The 16,569-nt window shown below is 40.5% G+C and overlaps 1 protein-coding gene across 2 annotated transcripts in view; it reads left to right on the forward strand.

The window, feature by feature from the left end:
• The window catches only part of ephb1 (EPH receptor B1), a 177,445-nt gene that overhangs the window by 130,439 nt on the left and 30,437 nt on the right, over positions 1–16,569 (forward strand). For both annotated transcript variants that reach the window (XM_085378230.1, XM_085378231.1), the window contains exons 6-9: positions 1,708–1,832; positions 10,250–10,412; positions 12,820–12,928; positions 13,910–13,974. In XM_085378230.1, coding sequence (XP_085234356.1) covers positions 1,708–1,832; positions 10,250–10,412; positions 12,820–12,928; positions 13,910–13,974 — 462 coding nt within the window. The remainder of the gene's footprint in view (positions 1–1,707; positions 1,833–10,249; positions 10,413–12,819; positions 12,929–13,909; positions 13,975–16,569) is intronic.

The raw sequence follows: 16,569 nt of genomic DNA on the forward strand, positions 1-16,569 counted from the left end.
TTGATTAATCATAATATGAAATGCACGAGTTTCGTATTTATTTACACAGTTGAGCAGAAGATACAAATACTGTTATGCATGATAGGAAAGAAGCCAGTAAGGGTTTTACAGGACTCACCTTTTCAAATGCAACAAGCAAGTGTACAAGAAATCAAACAAACACAATCTATTTGTATATAATTCAACTAAATGAAAAAGAGAAAACTCATAAATGGTCCCAAGACTTTTTCCTTAATAACACAAAAACTGATTAAATGAATAATATAAAATGCAAAGTGATTTCTACTGGGTCTATTTTCAGTATGTATTATGTTGGACGTAACAGCTGCTTATGCAGAAAATGCACAATTTCCCTCGAAGCTGATGGTTTTGTAATGACCAGATTTTCATCAGTCAATGTTTTTTACTCAAACCTGACTGAATGAAAACATCTGACTTTAAATTCACTGCTGTGGGGTCACATACTGACTCACTCATTTATAATAATGGTTCAATTTCCTGTATGAATAAGTGGCCAAGTATGATAATTTTGTCTCATCAGTTTAATGATTTTAAGCCTTAAGTGCTTTTTTCTTTAAAGGCAAAAGTAATAACGTGTATTTACAGTGTTATCGCTGTAATATGCCTCGGCAGTCCTCACAATAACTTGTGATGCAAATTGTGAATTAATATAAAAATATTTTTACAGAACATAAGATTGATCAGTATAAAAATGTGCAATATTTTCATTTTTTTATAACCCAAAGGTAGCAAAGACACTCAGTGTCTGTTTTATTTAGTTTTACTACCTATACTCTCACTGAATTTTCAGGAAAAAAAATGTTTATGAAATTTAATAATGACAGAAATGAAAACAAGTTGATATTTAAGTTTTTAAGTCTAAGTTAACACAACTGTGTGAATGAGTAGTCGTGAAAGAAAAGGGAGAACTGATCCAGTGCATCCTGTAGAGGCTACACTCATGCTCCTGAATTCTCTGCCCATCAGCGGACAAAATCTAACACAATGGTAGCGGGACACTTGCCAGGCTCGTGGTGATGGACCATTCTGGTAGCCAGAGTCCTGCTCGCTCGGCCCAAGTCCACGCCCACAAATCTCGGCCAAAATTGGCAGATCTGTTTTGGCTAAAGCCAGTTTATATTTGGTCCTGCGGTGCCAGAATATGGCAGAGAGCAGGCCTAATCGCTCTAACTCAGCAGCTTACCTGCTTACTAATGAGAGAGGCAGTTGCACTGTTTAAGCCGCTCGGACTCTGAGAAGCATACTGATGGTGAAATAGTTCAGTTTGTATTTGTGCAGCAGCGTGATGTTTTATTTGCACATGTACAGAATTCAAAAGTGCACTATTTTTTAAAACATAGACCATCATGTTTGAAAGTATTTGGATTGAATTATTGAACTAAATGCACTAAAGCAAATCCCCTAACTTTAGAGAAAGCGCTCTGCATTTGAAGCCACATTTTCTAACTTCACCTCCAGGTTTCATGAAATTGAGCCTTGAGGACAGACAAACATGCACAGAACTGAGCAATTCAGCTGTTTAGTCAGGCCACCCTTGCTCACCAATCTGTTTAATTATCTTGAATTTGAGTATTTTTGAATAACCACCTACAACCAACAAACACTTGTGGGCGAGAAACATGTGTAATTAAAGCCGGTTATTATAGAAATGCACTAATTTTGTCTTACTCGTTCTGTCTCCTCCAGCTCCTTCAATAGTTCCCATCATGCACCAAATCAGCTCCACCATGAATAGCTTCACACTCTCATGGCCTCAACCAGAACAGCCAAATGGCATCATCCTCGACTACGAGCTACGCTACTATGAGAAGGTAAGTGTGTGTGTGTGTGTGTGTGTGTGTGTGTGTGTGTGTGTGTGTGTGTGTGTGTGTGTGTGTGTGTAATGGCTGAAGTTCTTTTACTCGTGTCGTCTACTCTGCATATTCAACTGCATATAAATCCGCCCAAAAACCAAAGCTCTCCTTGATATCTCTGAGCTGAGTCCCCCTGGGTTGATAATATGTTCTTTCGCTGTGTTCACTCTGCCTCTCCCACTGTTCTTTGGTTTCGGCTGCTGATGAAGCGAATAGTTTGACCTCTGCTCCAGGCCCACTCTGCGTAGTGCAGCAACCTGTCCCACTGTGAAAATGCATTGCATCTGGAGGGAGTCACATCGACCCGTCTGCTCACACACAATACGTCTGCTTTATTAAGTCGCCAGTCCTACCCCACGGAGCCTCTGCTGCACAAGTATTGACCTGTAGGCTTTTCCCAAGGCCTTGAACATAATGATACTGAGAGATTGGAGACTTTAGCTTTTTTGTTTGGGTCCTTGTTTGTCCTCCTCAAGCTGATCGATAGGTATAGCAAAGTTGGTTGTGCAGTTTGTTTTTTTTCTCTCCAGTCCTTGTCATCCTAAGCTAAGATTTGGTGCACCTTCACTCATGTTCTGCTTTTCAAATAAAAGATAAAAAATCAATATAGTTTTATCAATGTTTTTTTTTTATTCTTTTTGTGTTGAGTTATTTACTTCACACAAACTCATTTTGGCTAAGGCTTTGCGATCAATATTCACAATCCCACCTTAGAATAGTTTTGTCACATTTAGCATTTTCTATCAGAGAGAACAACAATCATGTTTTTAAATAGTGTTTGCAGTTGGACACTCAGTTATCCAATATTAGCTGCAGCGCTTGCTGTTTTCCCCTCTGGCATTGCACAGGTCATGAAATTGAATCTGATTGCGATGGCCCTGAGAAACCTTATCTGCCAGACAGCTTAGTGTCGTGTAAATAACACTTATACAGCCCCCCCCCCCCCCCCCCCCCCCATTACCTCATGAATATCAATGAAACCTAATCCTATTGATGTTTATGCAGTGCATCCTCACACAAATAGACGAGCACTGCGTAATCACAAATTAGTGAATTAACAAGGACAAGGTTGCTAATTGTACTGGGATAGCTCAGGTGACAGAGAGGTTGTACTCGACCCTGTCTGGCTCAGTCTTAATGCACCTACATATACCCCTATGTTTTTGTGTCTATCTGGAAAAATACTTCCCCGTGTGACTCTGAGTAAGACACAGAAGGAGAGTCAGAGTGATTGCTTTGTGACACACTGGGCTGTGAAGATGAGATTTCCACTACGGTGGTCCTCTTCTGACAAGCTGTATTTTGGATCTGACGCAGCTTTTTATAGGTTCTGAACAGACACTTCTTCAGCCAGCCCTGGCTGTCCAAAGTGTCAGTGTAGATGTGTTTTTATGCCTGATTAAGCACCAACCAACCAAAAGTGCAGGTGGTTGAAGTTTTTGGCCAAAAGAATCAAATGAAGCTAAATGGATTGAAGTGTAATTTCCCAGCCTGCTAAATTTCCCTATGCACATAAGTGCGTAATGCCATGTAGATTCTCTCTGTCACACACCTTGGCATGGCTTTCTCGTGAGTTTATCTTCCTTGCTTTCTTGCCCATTCTGCTGTAAAGTGATGATGTGGCCTTTTGAATATGAGAGTAGTAACACTGTTATGGTTATGGAGTTGATTTTCTCAGTGTGCCTGCCACAGTCAGCTAGTCCTTAGCACAGCAAAGCATGAGCTGTCTTTCTGCAAACTCCATCTCCCCGGGAGCCACATATAGTCACTGACAATGGCAACTTCTCTAACAGCATGGCATTGTCACATTTTGTGTTGAGTAATACTTCAGGTTGTTCATAAAGGAATGATCTACTTCTCTCACAACCTCGTCATAGTACTTGTTCGATACAAGTTTAGTTCTTGTACGCAGGTTTGATTGTTTGCTGTTTTGTTTTTTCTGTGACAGTGCAATACAGAATGTCATATGCAACAGTGATTGGACTGGTTCTTGATCATTTTTAAAGGGAGATATACATGCAAGGAAAAGTACATGCTCTGTGATGTTGTCTGCTGAGCCACCAGGACACCCTCTGGGGCTACAGGACTCAGGCTTAAAGCATGTCTGCTTTAAGTCACTCGCTGGAAAAGCTAAAAAAAAATGTAGTCATGCTGTCAGTGAAGCAGAATGTTTGCACAGATCTTTAGGTATTTCCTTCTTTATTTTTATTTTAAAATAACTGCTTTTGGGAAAGAAATGTCTCAATTGCACCGATGTCCCATATACAATACTGTGGAAAAAGTTTCGAGCCACATTATTCTAAATTTAAAACGTTTTTGAGCTTTAGAAATAAGTGGCAGCTTTTTCACTCATTCCCAGTACCGGTACTTGTACCTGACAATTTTCTGAGGAATGTTTTGTTTGTTTGTTTAAGCTACTCGACACTGACCTGTGAATCATTCAAGCATAAAAAAGGCAACTAACTCAAGGGATGAACCCGTGTTGTGTTTACACATAACAGACAACTTAGCAAAGAACCAATTTTTAAATTACTAGCAGCGCTTCGCCAAAAACGTATAATTTGTTCCCATTTCTTTAGTTGAATCTGTAAAAAGTGACAGTTTGACAGTGATTAAATATTTTTCGCATCAACGGAGTGATTCCCAGAGGTATTATCTGAAAAGTTGGCATATCTTGGCATGGTGCGCAGTTTATCTTTAAATATGCTGAGGAAAATGAACAAGTGCAGGACAAAAGAAGACGTAGCAGGCCTAAAAACAAGCTGCAGCAGCTGAACAGTATCTGAAAATCACATTCTTAAAAAGTAGGAGGAAAAATTCAGGTGAAAGATGCATCTGGTCCTTCAGTTTATCCTTCTACTGATTGCCGAGGTCTCATTAGTGAAACGGGGAAACAAGGCTGAGTTGTGCCAGATTACAAAAGAACTGGACTAAAAAACAGTGGTAACAGGTTTCATGGAGTGATGAATCCAAAGAAACTGAGTGGAAAGCTAAGAGAGTTCAGGCTGTGTTGAAGCAGAAAGGTGCTCAAAAACTCTTCTTTATGCCTTATGAACTGTTTTTCCGTGTATGTTTGCACATTTCATTTAATGATAAGCAACATCACTAAACGAACAACTTAATATTTATCATTTCTGAAAATGTACTGCTATATAAAATGTTAACAGTAATGATAATCGTAAAGCTGCAGAATAAGTCCAAATTTTCCATATATAGTAGAACTGCAGTTTAAGCTGTAGCTGCATATATAAAGCTGTTGGAAATGACTGCATTTTGACAATTTCACTTGAAACCTCAAGAAAATGCTGGAGGCTGTTCTCTCAACAGGCTTCGCTCACTTCTTCAACCTACCTTCTCATTCCAGAGTAAGCGGTCTCAGGACTCTGTAAATTGGGAAGCAAGATTAAATGAGTCGAAGATTTGTTGAGAAAAAGTAGAATCGCATGCTCTCGTTCTCTCCATTTTTCTCAGACCCCTTTTCCTCTGGTTGCCTGAAAATTTGGGGAGGGTGGAAATAACGCAGCGTAGCGGAGGTCAGGCCCTCCATTAAGGCTGGAGCGGAGCAGCCACCGGCTCTGGTTACTGATTGCTCTGCTGGTGTCAGAGAGAGGATGTGTGTGTGTGTGCCGGGATCTGTGTGTGAGCGAGTGTCAGTGTTTGCGTGTCGGCAGCAGTCCAGGTGTATCCATTCTGGATGACAGCAGTACTGTCATGCTACGGTGTAACAAATTCGAGAGCAAATGCAAGTTTTATGGCATGTCACTATGATCTGCAACATACTGACCATTAACACTTACAACTTTTTGGGGGGCAGTCTTACTGCAAATCTCACCTTACATATAATTAAAAGGTCCTCAGAAGAAGTAATTGGGAATGCATGTTATTCCTTTGTCTCAACTACAACACTTTTATGGACACACACACTAAAAAAAGTTTTCTTTTTCTTTTTTTCTTCTTTTTTTTCTCTCATTGGAACTTATGCAGCACTCCCTCAGTCCCTCAGCAAGAGCGCACTCTCTTCTTTTCTCCCTCTTTGTTTGTCTCCCTACTCACTTACCGAAGCCTTCTTGTAGGTCTCCAGGTGAATGGAATGCATACAAAGAGAAAAAGAAAAGGTGCCTACCTACAAAGAACAAGAAAAACTCAAAGAGCAAAAACAAATAGGTTTCCCTTGAAACTTACATTAGATAAATTGAATTTTCTTGCTTGTCTTTTACCATCCTCATTAGTGTTAAACATACAGCTTTGCAGAATCGCAATGAAAAACAAATGCGAGACCCTTTTTGTGTGGGGATAAAATTTGCTCTTACACTGGTTTAACTTCTTTACTTCACAAAATCATTAAGAGACATTGGGGGTCTTTAATGTCGTATTTTTATCACGACTATTTTACAATTTAAAAATAATTACCATTTTCCTTTTAGATTAGAATTCATGAGGCAGTGGTAATTATTTGCATTTGGAAATAAAAACTATCTACTCTCTGAGATTTAAATTGTTGCCCCCTACTAAAGTGGTTTTTTCCCAACCTTAGGCAATACATTTTAATTGGGAACATTAATAGAAGAGTTTTTTTTTCTTCAAATATCAAAATTTTGTCTTATATACTCCCCATCTTTCTCTTTATGTGCGCGTGTGAGTGCACCCATGTGTGTGAGCTTTTCAATAAGACACATGGTACTACCAAGTTTGTCTCTGTGCCAAGGAGCCATGCTGTCCATTTTTGGTGGGGGGTTTTTTTGTTTTTGTTTTTTAAAAACAAACAAACTATGTGTACTTTGAGAGGTGTCTGTGTACACATAGTTTGTTTGTTTTTGCAGACCAAGTGAAGTGAAGTCAAATCAGGCTTTTTTAAATAGTCTTATATGACTACCACCTATAACAGACCCACAAGAGGAATCGTTTCGATTCAGAAAGTCACACAAAAATACAAATTTCCAGAAGTGAAAGGATGACAAGTGGCCAAGGAAAACTGGCACTAGAAGAGCAACTGGGTGTGTATTGGAATTTGAAAAAAAAGAAAGAAGTGACAGTCTGTTAATACCAATACAATTATAATTGCTCTGGTAGTAATACAATAATTCTAATAAATATAATAGATTCTCCATAAGAACTTCAATTAAAACATCCAAATATATGCAGTGTCACTACTTTATGTTAGTCATGTAGGTGGTAGGTTATAATTAATAGATATGTGCTCGTGTATTAACAACAGTCCGGACAAGACACATCAATAAAAATGAATCGATTAAATCTGTGAACAATATTCATGAGAGAGTTGCCTCGCTAAGTGTGTTTCAGTGATTTTATTACATGTCATAGAGCCCAAACTCCCCATATTGCTTACTCTCTGTCACCCCTGGCAACGCTTTTGATTGGCTGCTCCGCCATCTGCCTTCCCACCTGCAACTTTGTCTTTATTTAGCAAGTATGGGTGTGGTCCTCCTAATCCTCATTTGACTGGCAGCAGGGGAGGACCTCTCATACCTGGAAGTCCCTCCTGGCATGGGCTTTCATTGGTTATCTCCTAACCTGCTGGAGTGCCAAATGCCAGCTCATTTTAAGTAGCAGATGTGTGTGTGTGTGTGTGTGTGTGTGTGTGTGTGTGTGTGTGTGTGTGTGTGTGTGTGTGTGTGTGTGTGTGTGTGTCACATAATCCCCATTTGACAGGCAGCATGAAAGGGCCATTGCTAGCTGGGGCTCCCCCAAGGGATGCTTGCCCATTGGCGATTTGCCATCTGTCTGCTCACCTGTCCCCCATTCAAGCTCAGCAGATGGGGGTGTGATTCAGGGAAATTCACGATGACTGATAAGCAGGAATAGGCAAATCTTGACCCCAAGTGGTCCGCGTGCACTGAACCATATCTTGGACCAGATGAATAGGTGACAAGGGTTTCAGTCTCTCGTGGGGCTTCTTGTGTTTCGCACCTCTTTCAAATGCACAAGCTGCTCCTCTGAAGTCAAGTTCCACAAGTATTTGTATGCAGCACACTGGTGAAATGACAGTTTGTGTGATCTCATGTACAAAAGGTCTGTGAAATGATTAAACTCTCTAAACCAGTTACATCCAGCATTGCGTTTATAAATATCTCTTTTCTCTCAGAGATAGAGCGAAAGCCTGTTGGTGTGATGCTCTCCCATCCCTGGCCCAAACATTTGTCTTCATCAAGCTCAGAGTGTCCAATAAGAGTTAATGTGATTGCTCACGTTATTATGTGGGGGGGCAGATTTCATAGCTGTGTTTACCTCGTCTGCTCAATGACAGAGCAACTGGAATGATTCAATTACACCAATAAGATTGGATAATGATTTTGATGTGGGTTCCTTCTGCCTCGAGTTTCTTATCGCTTCCTACCATCTCCCCCCTCCCTCTCTACCTTTATTTTTTTTTCTACTCCATAGTGTTGTCATTTTTTTTTCTCAAGTTTTCTCTGCATACTCATACATGTTTTGGAAATGAGTTTACTCATTACACTTAAGAAAAAGTTGCCTATATTTACACTGCACTACTAATTCAAGGGAAATTGGCCCCTTTGCATTGAGCTGCCCTTTTCCTTCTCTACTTCTGTCAGCATCTAGCTATCAGCAGCTTGCAGTGGTGGGGGTTGTGTAGGTGCAGTCTTATTTTCTGGCTGTCATATTCACTCTGGGTTATGGGAAGGTGACAGGCCATAGTCATTACTGATCCACAATAGCAGATACCTAAAGCAAGTCCCAGACTACACTGCAGCAGACTGCAGACTGCCTCTGTAAGAGTGAAAATATAGTAATGTGCAAAAATCTTCAGCCACCCCTCATTTCTATATATTTTGCTCCCACTGACCAAAGTGCTACAAAATAAAAGTACGCAGAATAAATAAATAGATAAACATAAAATAAACAGAATTGATACTAAAACGCAAAATAAAAGCATCAGTAGAATACAAGATAGGATTAAACATGAGTGAAACAAAAGGATAAAAAAAAGAATAATATACAAACTGCGTTAAACGCCAAGCCGAAGACGTGGATCTTAAGAACGAATTTTGAAGATTAGCAGTGAAGAGGCCCGTCTAATAAGAAACAGCAATGAATTCCACAATTTGGGAGTTGCTATGGCGAAAGCCCTGTCCCCTCTGAGCCTCTGCTCCTCGGCACATCCATGAGCAGCTGGTCAGCTGAGCGACGGGGAAGGGCAGTGCAAGTGCAGCAGCTCAGAGAGGTAGGGCGGGGCAAGGCCATTTAATCACCTAAAAAACAAATAAAAGAATTTTAAAATGAACTCCGAAATGGACAGGCAGGGAGGATAAAACAGGGGTAATATGCTCTCTTTTCTGTGGTCCAGTTAAAAGTCAGGCTGCAGCATTTTGCACCAGCTGAAGACGACACCAACATATAAAGAATTACACTAATCCAACCGAGTTGTGATGAAAGCATGGATTCATGTTTCAAAGTGACTTTTCTGCAGAATGTTTTTTTATTTTTGCCAGTTGTCTCAGCTGACAAAAGCTGGATTTCACCACTGGATTTCTATCCTAAATAGATATTCCAATTCAAAAATCAATACAAAAAATAGAGGGGAAACACCTTAAATTGAATGTTGCATGGGACGTGCAAGAATTTTTAAGCTATTCCTTTTCATAAACAAGTAAAATACTTACTGCCAGAGGAATTGGATTGAAAAAATAAATAAATAAAAATAAATCAACAAAAGCAAACCCACTTCAAAGAACAAAACTGAGGATCAAATGTTCAAACTTCTTGCAGTAATTAAATTACCTCATGAAGCACATCACAAGCGACAAACCACGCAGTGGCGTTTTTAATGTTCTGACGTAGCGATTTCTCTTTGTAAACCGCAAGAAACGATTGCCTTTAATTACAATATTGTGCATGCGTGTAACTGTATAAATGCTTTTATATTTTACACAGTGTGTTTTAGACCGCGTACGTGCTCTGTCGCGGTTTGAAATTTTATTTGAAGTTCAAACTGGTTGAAGCCTTTTTAAAAACTTGTGTACAAACATATTACCACTGTCTGTTTAATACAGCATTCACACCGAAGCCTTAAGGAGAGCTTTTGCCTCGTCGCTCCTGTCTGTTGTTTATCTACTCTTCTCTATATCGACTTCTATTCTTTCTCTGTCACTGATGTTTTTCAGAAGCACAGTGCATTTCCTGTAACATGCGACTTAAAATTTCTTTTAAATTCGGGACCATTTCTCCTTACTATTACCAGAATACGTGATTCCATCATAAACTTGGTTGTTGTATCTCAAACTTGCCAACACTGGACTTTTCTGAATTCTGCATGGTGTGATTTAATCCTTTCATCTTCTGACATCTTCTCATGAAGTTATCTCTAACTTGCTGCCTGTGATCGTTGCTCTTTTCAGGACCATGCAGAGATTAACTCCACTATCCTGCGGAGCCAAACTAACACAGCGCGTGTGGAGGCCCTCAGGCCGGGTACAGTCTATGTGGTACAGGTGCGCGCACGGACTGTGGCTGGCTTTGGCAAATACAGCAGCAAGATGTGCTTCCAAACCCTCACAGATGGTAAGGATTGCAGAGCCAAGAGAAACAGCTCTCCTTCCCTCTCGCTCTATCCTTCTCTGTCTCGTTTGTTTCGTTTCATGCACAATAGCTCTCTTTTTTTTCTTTTTCAGACGTTCTTCTCTTTGTATTTGTTGTTGCATTATTATTAGTAAGTGAGATAGAGGAGAGGCATAATGTTTGATTGCGCTTCCTATTTCTACAGCTAAATTAATTTCCCTCACAGTCAGGTTTGAGTGTGTGTGGGTGCTTCGGATACGTTGAACACCGAGTGTCTTTTGTTTGTGCAACTAACTGTGCTTGATCCAAAATGCTTAGCTAATTGGTTTTTCACCCAGCCCTTCTGTTGCTGGAGAGTTGTCCCAGAATGCGTAGCTGTGATTAGTAGTTGATGAGAGAAATTTTCTGCCATGCATGGCGGGGGGTTGTTGGAGAGAGAAAGGGCTGAAGATGGGCGGTAACACCTGGTGAACTGGCAAGGCTGGGGTTCATTTGTGTATGTGCAGGAAGGCGTGCTTGCAAAGAGTTGATAGCTCTGCCAGGCAGTTAAATTGTTGGAAAATCACATGGCTCAGTCAAGATGTATTCTGCTGGGTTTTCATAAGCGCAAGGCAACAAAAATAGCAACAAAAAGAAAGATATGAACTTATAATTGCCTTTCCTACGTTTTTATGTTCTGCATAAGATTTCCACTCTTTGTACCGTACTTGATGGCTAGCCTACAATGCTTATTTGGCCATAATTCAAAATACATTAAAGACAGGAGTGACATTTCCAGACTCGCTGTTAAACAGCAAAGATTACAATGAATGAGATGGTGATGATCTTGAGGGAGGGGAAGATGGGAAGCATGATGATGGTAATTAAGCCAATCATTGTGGCTATTTACCTGTGTGCAGAGCAGATGTGGCACAGTCACTGCCCCATTTACTCTCCCCAATAGTTCCGCATCAGCTTTCCTTGCGTATGAAACCATACTAGTGAATGTGAGCACATACATGCGCATACTTGATGCTCGCCCACACCAGCACAGCTTAGGGTTCATCTGCTGGCTGGCTGCCACAGCACGGCATTCGTCGAAGCAAGCAGCAACACGCCAGAGGACTGCCGGCAACAACACCCACATCTCTGCCGCCTCCGCCTCTACCAGCCCCCCCCACCCCCCCACCCCCCCATCAAACCTGCTTCATTGCCCCATGAAGACAATAGAGGCACTCCACGTCATTTTTCGCAAAACATATAATCTCCTGTCTCTTCCCGTCAGCACGTTTTCATTCACCTCCACGAGGTGTCATTTTGCCACCAGTGGATGCGCAAACACACAATCAAACAAATCAAAAGCGACGGCGCAAAGTAAGGTGTGACGGAAAACAAGTGATTGGAGTATTGGTTATGTGATTGATGCCACAATTCTCTAATTGGCTGAGGCCTCGAGAGTTAACTGATTGTAATGGGAGCGTATTTGCTGTTAGAAGAGGTGTCTCTGTGATTTTTGGCTGTCAAGAAAAGTCAACATTCTCGTATGGGCGCGTGGTGGGCAGGTGGGGGGACCTCGCACATCTAATATACACTGAAAGAGAACAAGAAGACTACCCTAAAAGTTTGAGTAGCTGGAACAGCATTCTTACTCTTTCCTTGATTCCTTCCTTTGATAAATGTGTGAGTTGAAAGAGTGAGCAATTCCTGTCACATCCAGTTTCCACATATACTGCAGCTTTCACACTGCTTCGAAGATGCATTAGTTCTCACTTTATCACTTTAATCCAATGGGCCCATTCTACACGGGGGATTGGATTTAGAAGCTGCTGATTTGCCTGCAGCATGCTAAATCGTGCATTGCTTTAACTACAGTGTCTGCTGATGCCAAAGTCACAGAAAGACATGCTCGCAAATAGATAACCAAAAGATTCTGCTGTGTGGTATTTTTAAGCAGGCATTTATTCTGTCCCCTGAACTACCACAGTCAAAAACATGTTTGGGCTATATGTGCGTGATTGGCAGAGGATGACTTCCTTTCAACACCATAGAAACAACATTCCTAGGTGCATTTTCTTGTCCGCACCTTTCAGACAGCTATAGCAACAGAGAAGGCGAGCTGCCCTCCTCGCTCTTTCTCACAACCAGCTTTATGATTTTTCTCTCACTCTCTGTCTCTCTTCTGATTTATCAAACACCACCTGTCTGTCAGTCTTTCAAATGCTCACAGGATTCCAGTCAGCACATCTCAGCAGAGAGATCTCTGTGTTTCCTTTATCCACCAGTAAACTCAGTCTAACCATTCTGCTCTGCTTTTTCTTCTCCTGCCAAAACACATGCATAAGTACACAGCACCACATAAACACAGACATGCTTCTCATGCCTTACCTAAGCCTTTCTCACTGCTTGTCTGTCGTGTCTTTGTGCAACCCAGATGACTTCAAGTCTGAGCTGAGGGAACAGCTTCCTCTGATTGCGGGGTCAGCAGCAGCAGGAGTGGTCTTCATTGTTTCCCTTATTGCTATCTCCATTGTTTGCAGCAGGTAACCAGATTTTCCTTTATCTTGTCTTTTGTAATACACTAAGAAGATGTTGAAAAATGTGTCACATCGTTCAAACTGTAGATTCTTTTCAAGCTCCCAGTTTGTTTTGAAGGAAGTTGGAACTGCAAAAAATATACACATAGGGCATAAACCATTCGGTATGCCACGTTGGTTCTCATTGTCGCTAATAATACGTACTAAAAAATCCAATAGGTGGCAACATTGCAGGTAAAATTCCACCAGACTCTCAGCATATACGGTTTGTGTCATTTGCTGTATTAATTATGTAAAAATAAAATTCAGTGGTGCGTAAGATTCCTAAAATTCCTGACATTTATTGTAATCTTCTGTAAAAACATTTATGAAACATAACTGGTGCTGATTATGCTTTGGAACTTATCGTGTAACGTGCCCTACATGTAGTCACATATCATTTATTAGTGCAGCAAGACTATCACTTGATTCAATGACAGGCATACTGAATAGTAAAGGCACGCACGAATTTGATGGAACGGGAAAGCAAAATTGTCATTTGAAATGGAATACTCAATTCCTTAGAGAACTTAACATCTCCTACTTTGCCCCGTTAAGCCAATTTCATTTTGCAGCGGTTTGTCACATTGTCACATTCACATCTTGCTCCACTTTAGATATATGAAAGTCAAATTTTCTGCAGGGCTGTGTGCAAGTTTGAGCAAGTAAAGTGTTCATCAAATGGGCCAGGCTCTTTTGATGCTGAGGCAGAGGAGACAGATGAAAAGGAGTGAGATCCTATCAAGGTCTAATTAAAAATCAGCTCATTTTCATAAACTTCATTTGCCATTTCTAACCCTTTGCAGCTGATTCAATTTCAGCCACGTCATTTTCAGCCGGTACACAAAAACACCAAAAGTAATAAGATCATGTTTACCTCTTTCATCTTGGCACCCCTCCCCCTCGCTCTCTGTCTTTCCTTTCCCAACACTCATTGCATCGTTATAGGAAAAGAGCATATTCCAAGGAGGCGGTGTACAGTGACAAGCTGCAACATTACACAACAGGAAGAGGTGAGTCTGCTCTATTACTTACAGCTGCTCTAAGTTACTGGTTAGTTACTATCTATCTATCTATCTATCTATCTATCTATCTATCTATCTATCTATCTATCTATCTATCTATCTATCTATCTATCTATCTATCTATCTATCTATCTATCTATCTATCTATCTATCTATCTTTTCCTCTACTGTTGGACTATAATTAATAATGTAAGGGATTTAAAATGAATAATAATGCATTAAAGATATGGAAAATTTATGTAGCAAGTGTCTGTGGTTCTACTTTTCACCGTGACATTGACTGACATCTCTTAGGGCTGCACGATAGCCATGACTGAGTTGTGTTTTAAGCACTCCCTGGGCATTGACTGATCAGGGGAAGTAGCCTGCAGGGACACACATATAACCTCTGACAAACACTCAGTCACACATGCACAAAAGAAATGTGTGTAAATTGGTGCGTCAAAGAAAGCCTTATGTACTGCCAACCTAGCAGTCTGAGAAAGGGTTTACTCAAGGGGATTGAATTTTGTTGAGCCTGACACAGCAAATGGCTTCAACACAGTTACTTTGTGTCAAAGCTACGAGAATGGTAGCTTGGGGCTTATTAAAACTGCTCTGGACAGAGGAGTCAGTTTTGCCACAGTCAGGGATGCACTGTAATTAACATAAGTCATGAAAATAAAAGATAACAGTTGTTTGCGGCCTTAATTATCAAATGAAGGATCTAAGGTGGATACAAAATCAAATGCTAATAAGGAAACCTTCACAATGCCAACGCACACGAGGTTTTTCCCCACCCTGTGATGCATTGTTGTTTTTTGCTTTTCTGTCAAGGTTTGACTGGCAGTTTTGTAATTGCAGTATTCAGTGCAGCAATAAAATAGACCAACTCAAACAATTGCTTTGGGTGATCCTCCAAAAAAATGTGCCTGCCAGCTTTCACCCAGCTGTCAGCTCCTCCAGATGTTGCCTCATAATATCGCCTCATTTGCAGCCCACCTCAAGACAGACGTTGCTAATACTGTAAATTCAGTGGTGCAGCCTGATGGTCATGCTTATGCAAGAAATCAGACCTTTAACATTACACCAACTCCTGCTTGTGATGTTCATGTGAACACAAGTCAAATGCTGCTGCTGTGGCTTAAAGCGATCACCCCATCAGATTCAGTGGTTGTTGTCATGTACAGTATCATCACTGTGTACACTGTTTAAGTTAATTAAGTGGATTTATTCAATGGTTAAAACTATTTTGCAGTTTTCTCTTTCAAAACAATCAAAAGATCATTCCTGATTAAGTTGCTAAAATATTTATTAACCTGTGTTTTTGGGCAGTTTGAAAGGTTGGATTGCATCTGTGAACTGCCATCATCAGGCCTCTCCACAAAGTTCTATTTTGTCTAAGTATGACCTTTGGCTGGGCTACTCATGGTTTGCATTTTTTATTCTAATTTGACTCATACTTATTCTTCCTTTCTTCCATTCAGACCAGCGTTCCTATAACAGTTCCCAAGAAGCCACCACACAGCACTGTGTTGTTATCTCCATAGCCATAGACATGTTATTAGACAGGAAATCATGCCATAGTGCTTGGAGTTCTACCCACTGAGTTCAATTTCTGTCTCATCAGATGAGATAAACTTATTCCTGATGCTGCTGGATGCATTTAACTGATGTTCAATAATCTCAAAGCAGCTGTCATATGGCTTAGACTCAGACTGGCTTCTTTTCAGCCCCCAAGACCTAAAGACATGATCTCAGTGCTTCTACTGAGATGATGATCCTACAGCAGGTTTCCCAGGTTTCTTATCTGCAGCAGACCTCCAAGCCTCTGCTTGATTGATCAGTGGGTTCTTTCTGAATAAGGCCCTTCTCCCTCTGTCTCAGTTTGGTCAGACATTTCTAAGAATAATCTTGCTGGTTCCAAAATTATTCAATTTCATGATTATTAAGGCCACTGTGTTCCTTGGAGCACTCAGATTTAAAAATGGGTTGATATTTGCCTCCACATATGTCTAGCCACAGTTTTGTCACAGGGGCCTGCTGTGTTCCTGTGACTCCATGGTTCAGCTTCTGTCCTGACATTAAGTGTGCTACTAGGACTTCATGTACTCCTTTTGCACATATTCCTAAAAACATGTCTTCACAGCATTATTGGGAGTTACCAAGCGTAGAATAAACATTAGAATTCTATACTTTTATCTCCTAATTAAATCTATAACAGTATATAAAAAGTGAAGGAATCATAGAAGTTCATTACTGCACTGCCATGCACTCAGGTCCATGCACTAAGTATTTGCAGATTCTCTCAGGGAAACATTTCCTTTTAGCCTTTAACTCACACCGACAACCCATCTAAACAAATTAACAGACATTTCTAAGTACTAAATGTCTGTGTTGTGCCCTCATGTTTCCACATGACTACCAACAAATTTTAAATTACAAATGTTCAGACCGTACTTGTTGCCCCGTAGCTGCAGATGTTATTTGCGCTTCAACATCTGGTGCTCACACCCGATGACAATGGAAACTCACTGAAAAGAACTAGTTAATTATGGGTGGATATAAAATATGCTTATACTCCTTTTTTTTCTTGCATATTTC

This window comes from Diplotaxodon limnothrissa, linkage group LG18 (genome assembly GCF_057381915.1).
Source record: "Diplotaxodon limnothrissa isolate DT_005_m linkage group LG18, D_limnothrissa_male_GT1.1, whole genome shotgun sequence".
NCBI lineage: Eukaryota > Metazoa > Chordata > Actinopteri > Cichliformes > Cichlidae > Diplotaxodon > Diplotaxodon limnothrissa.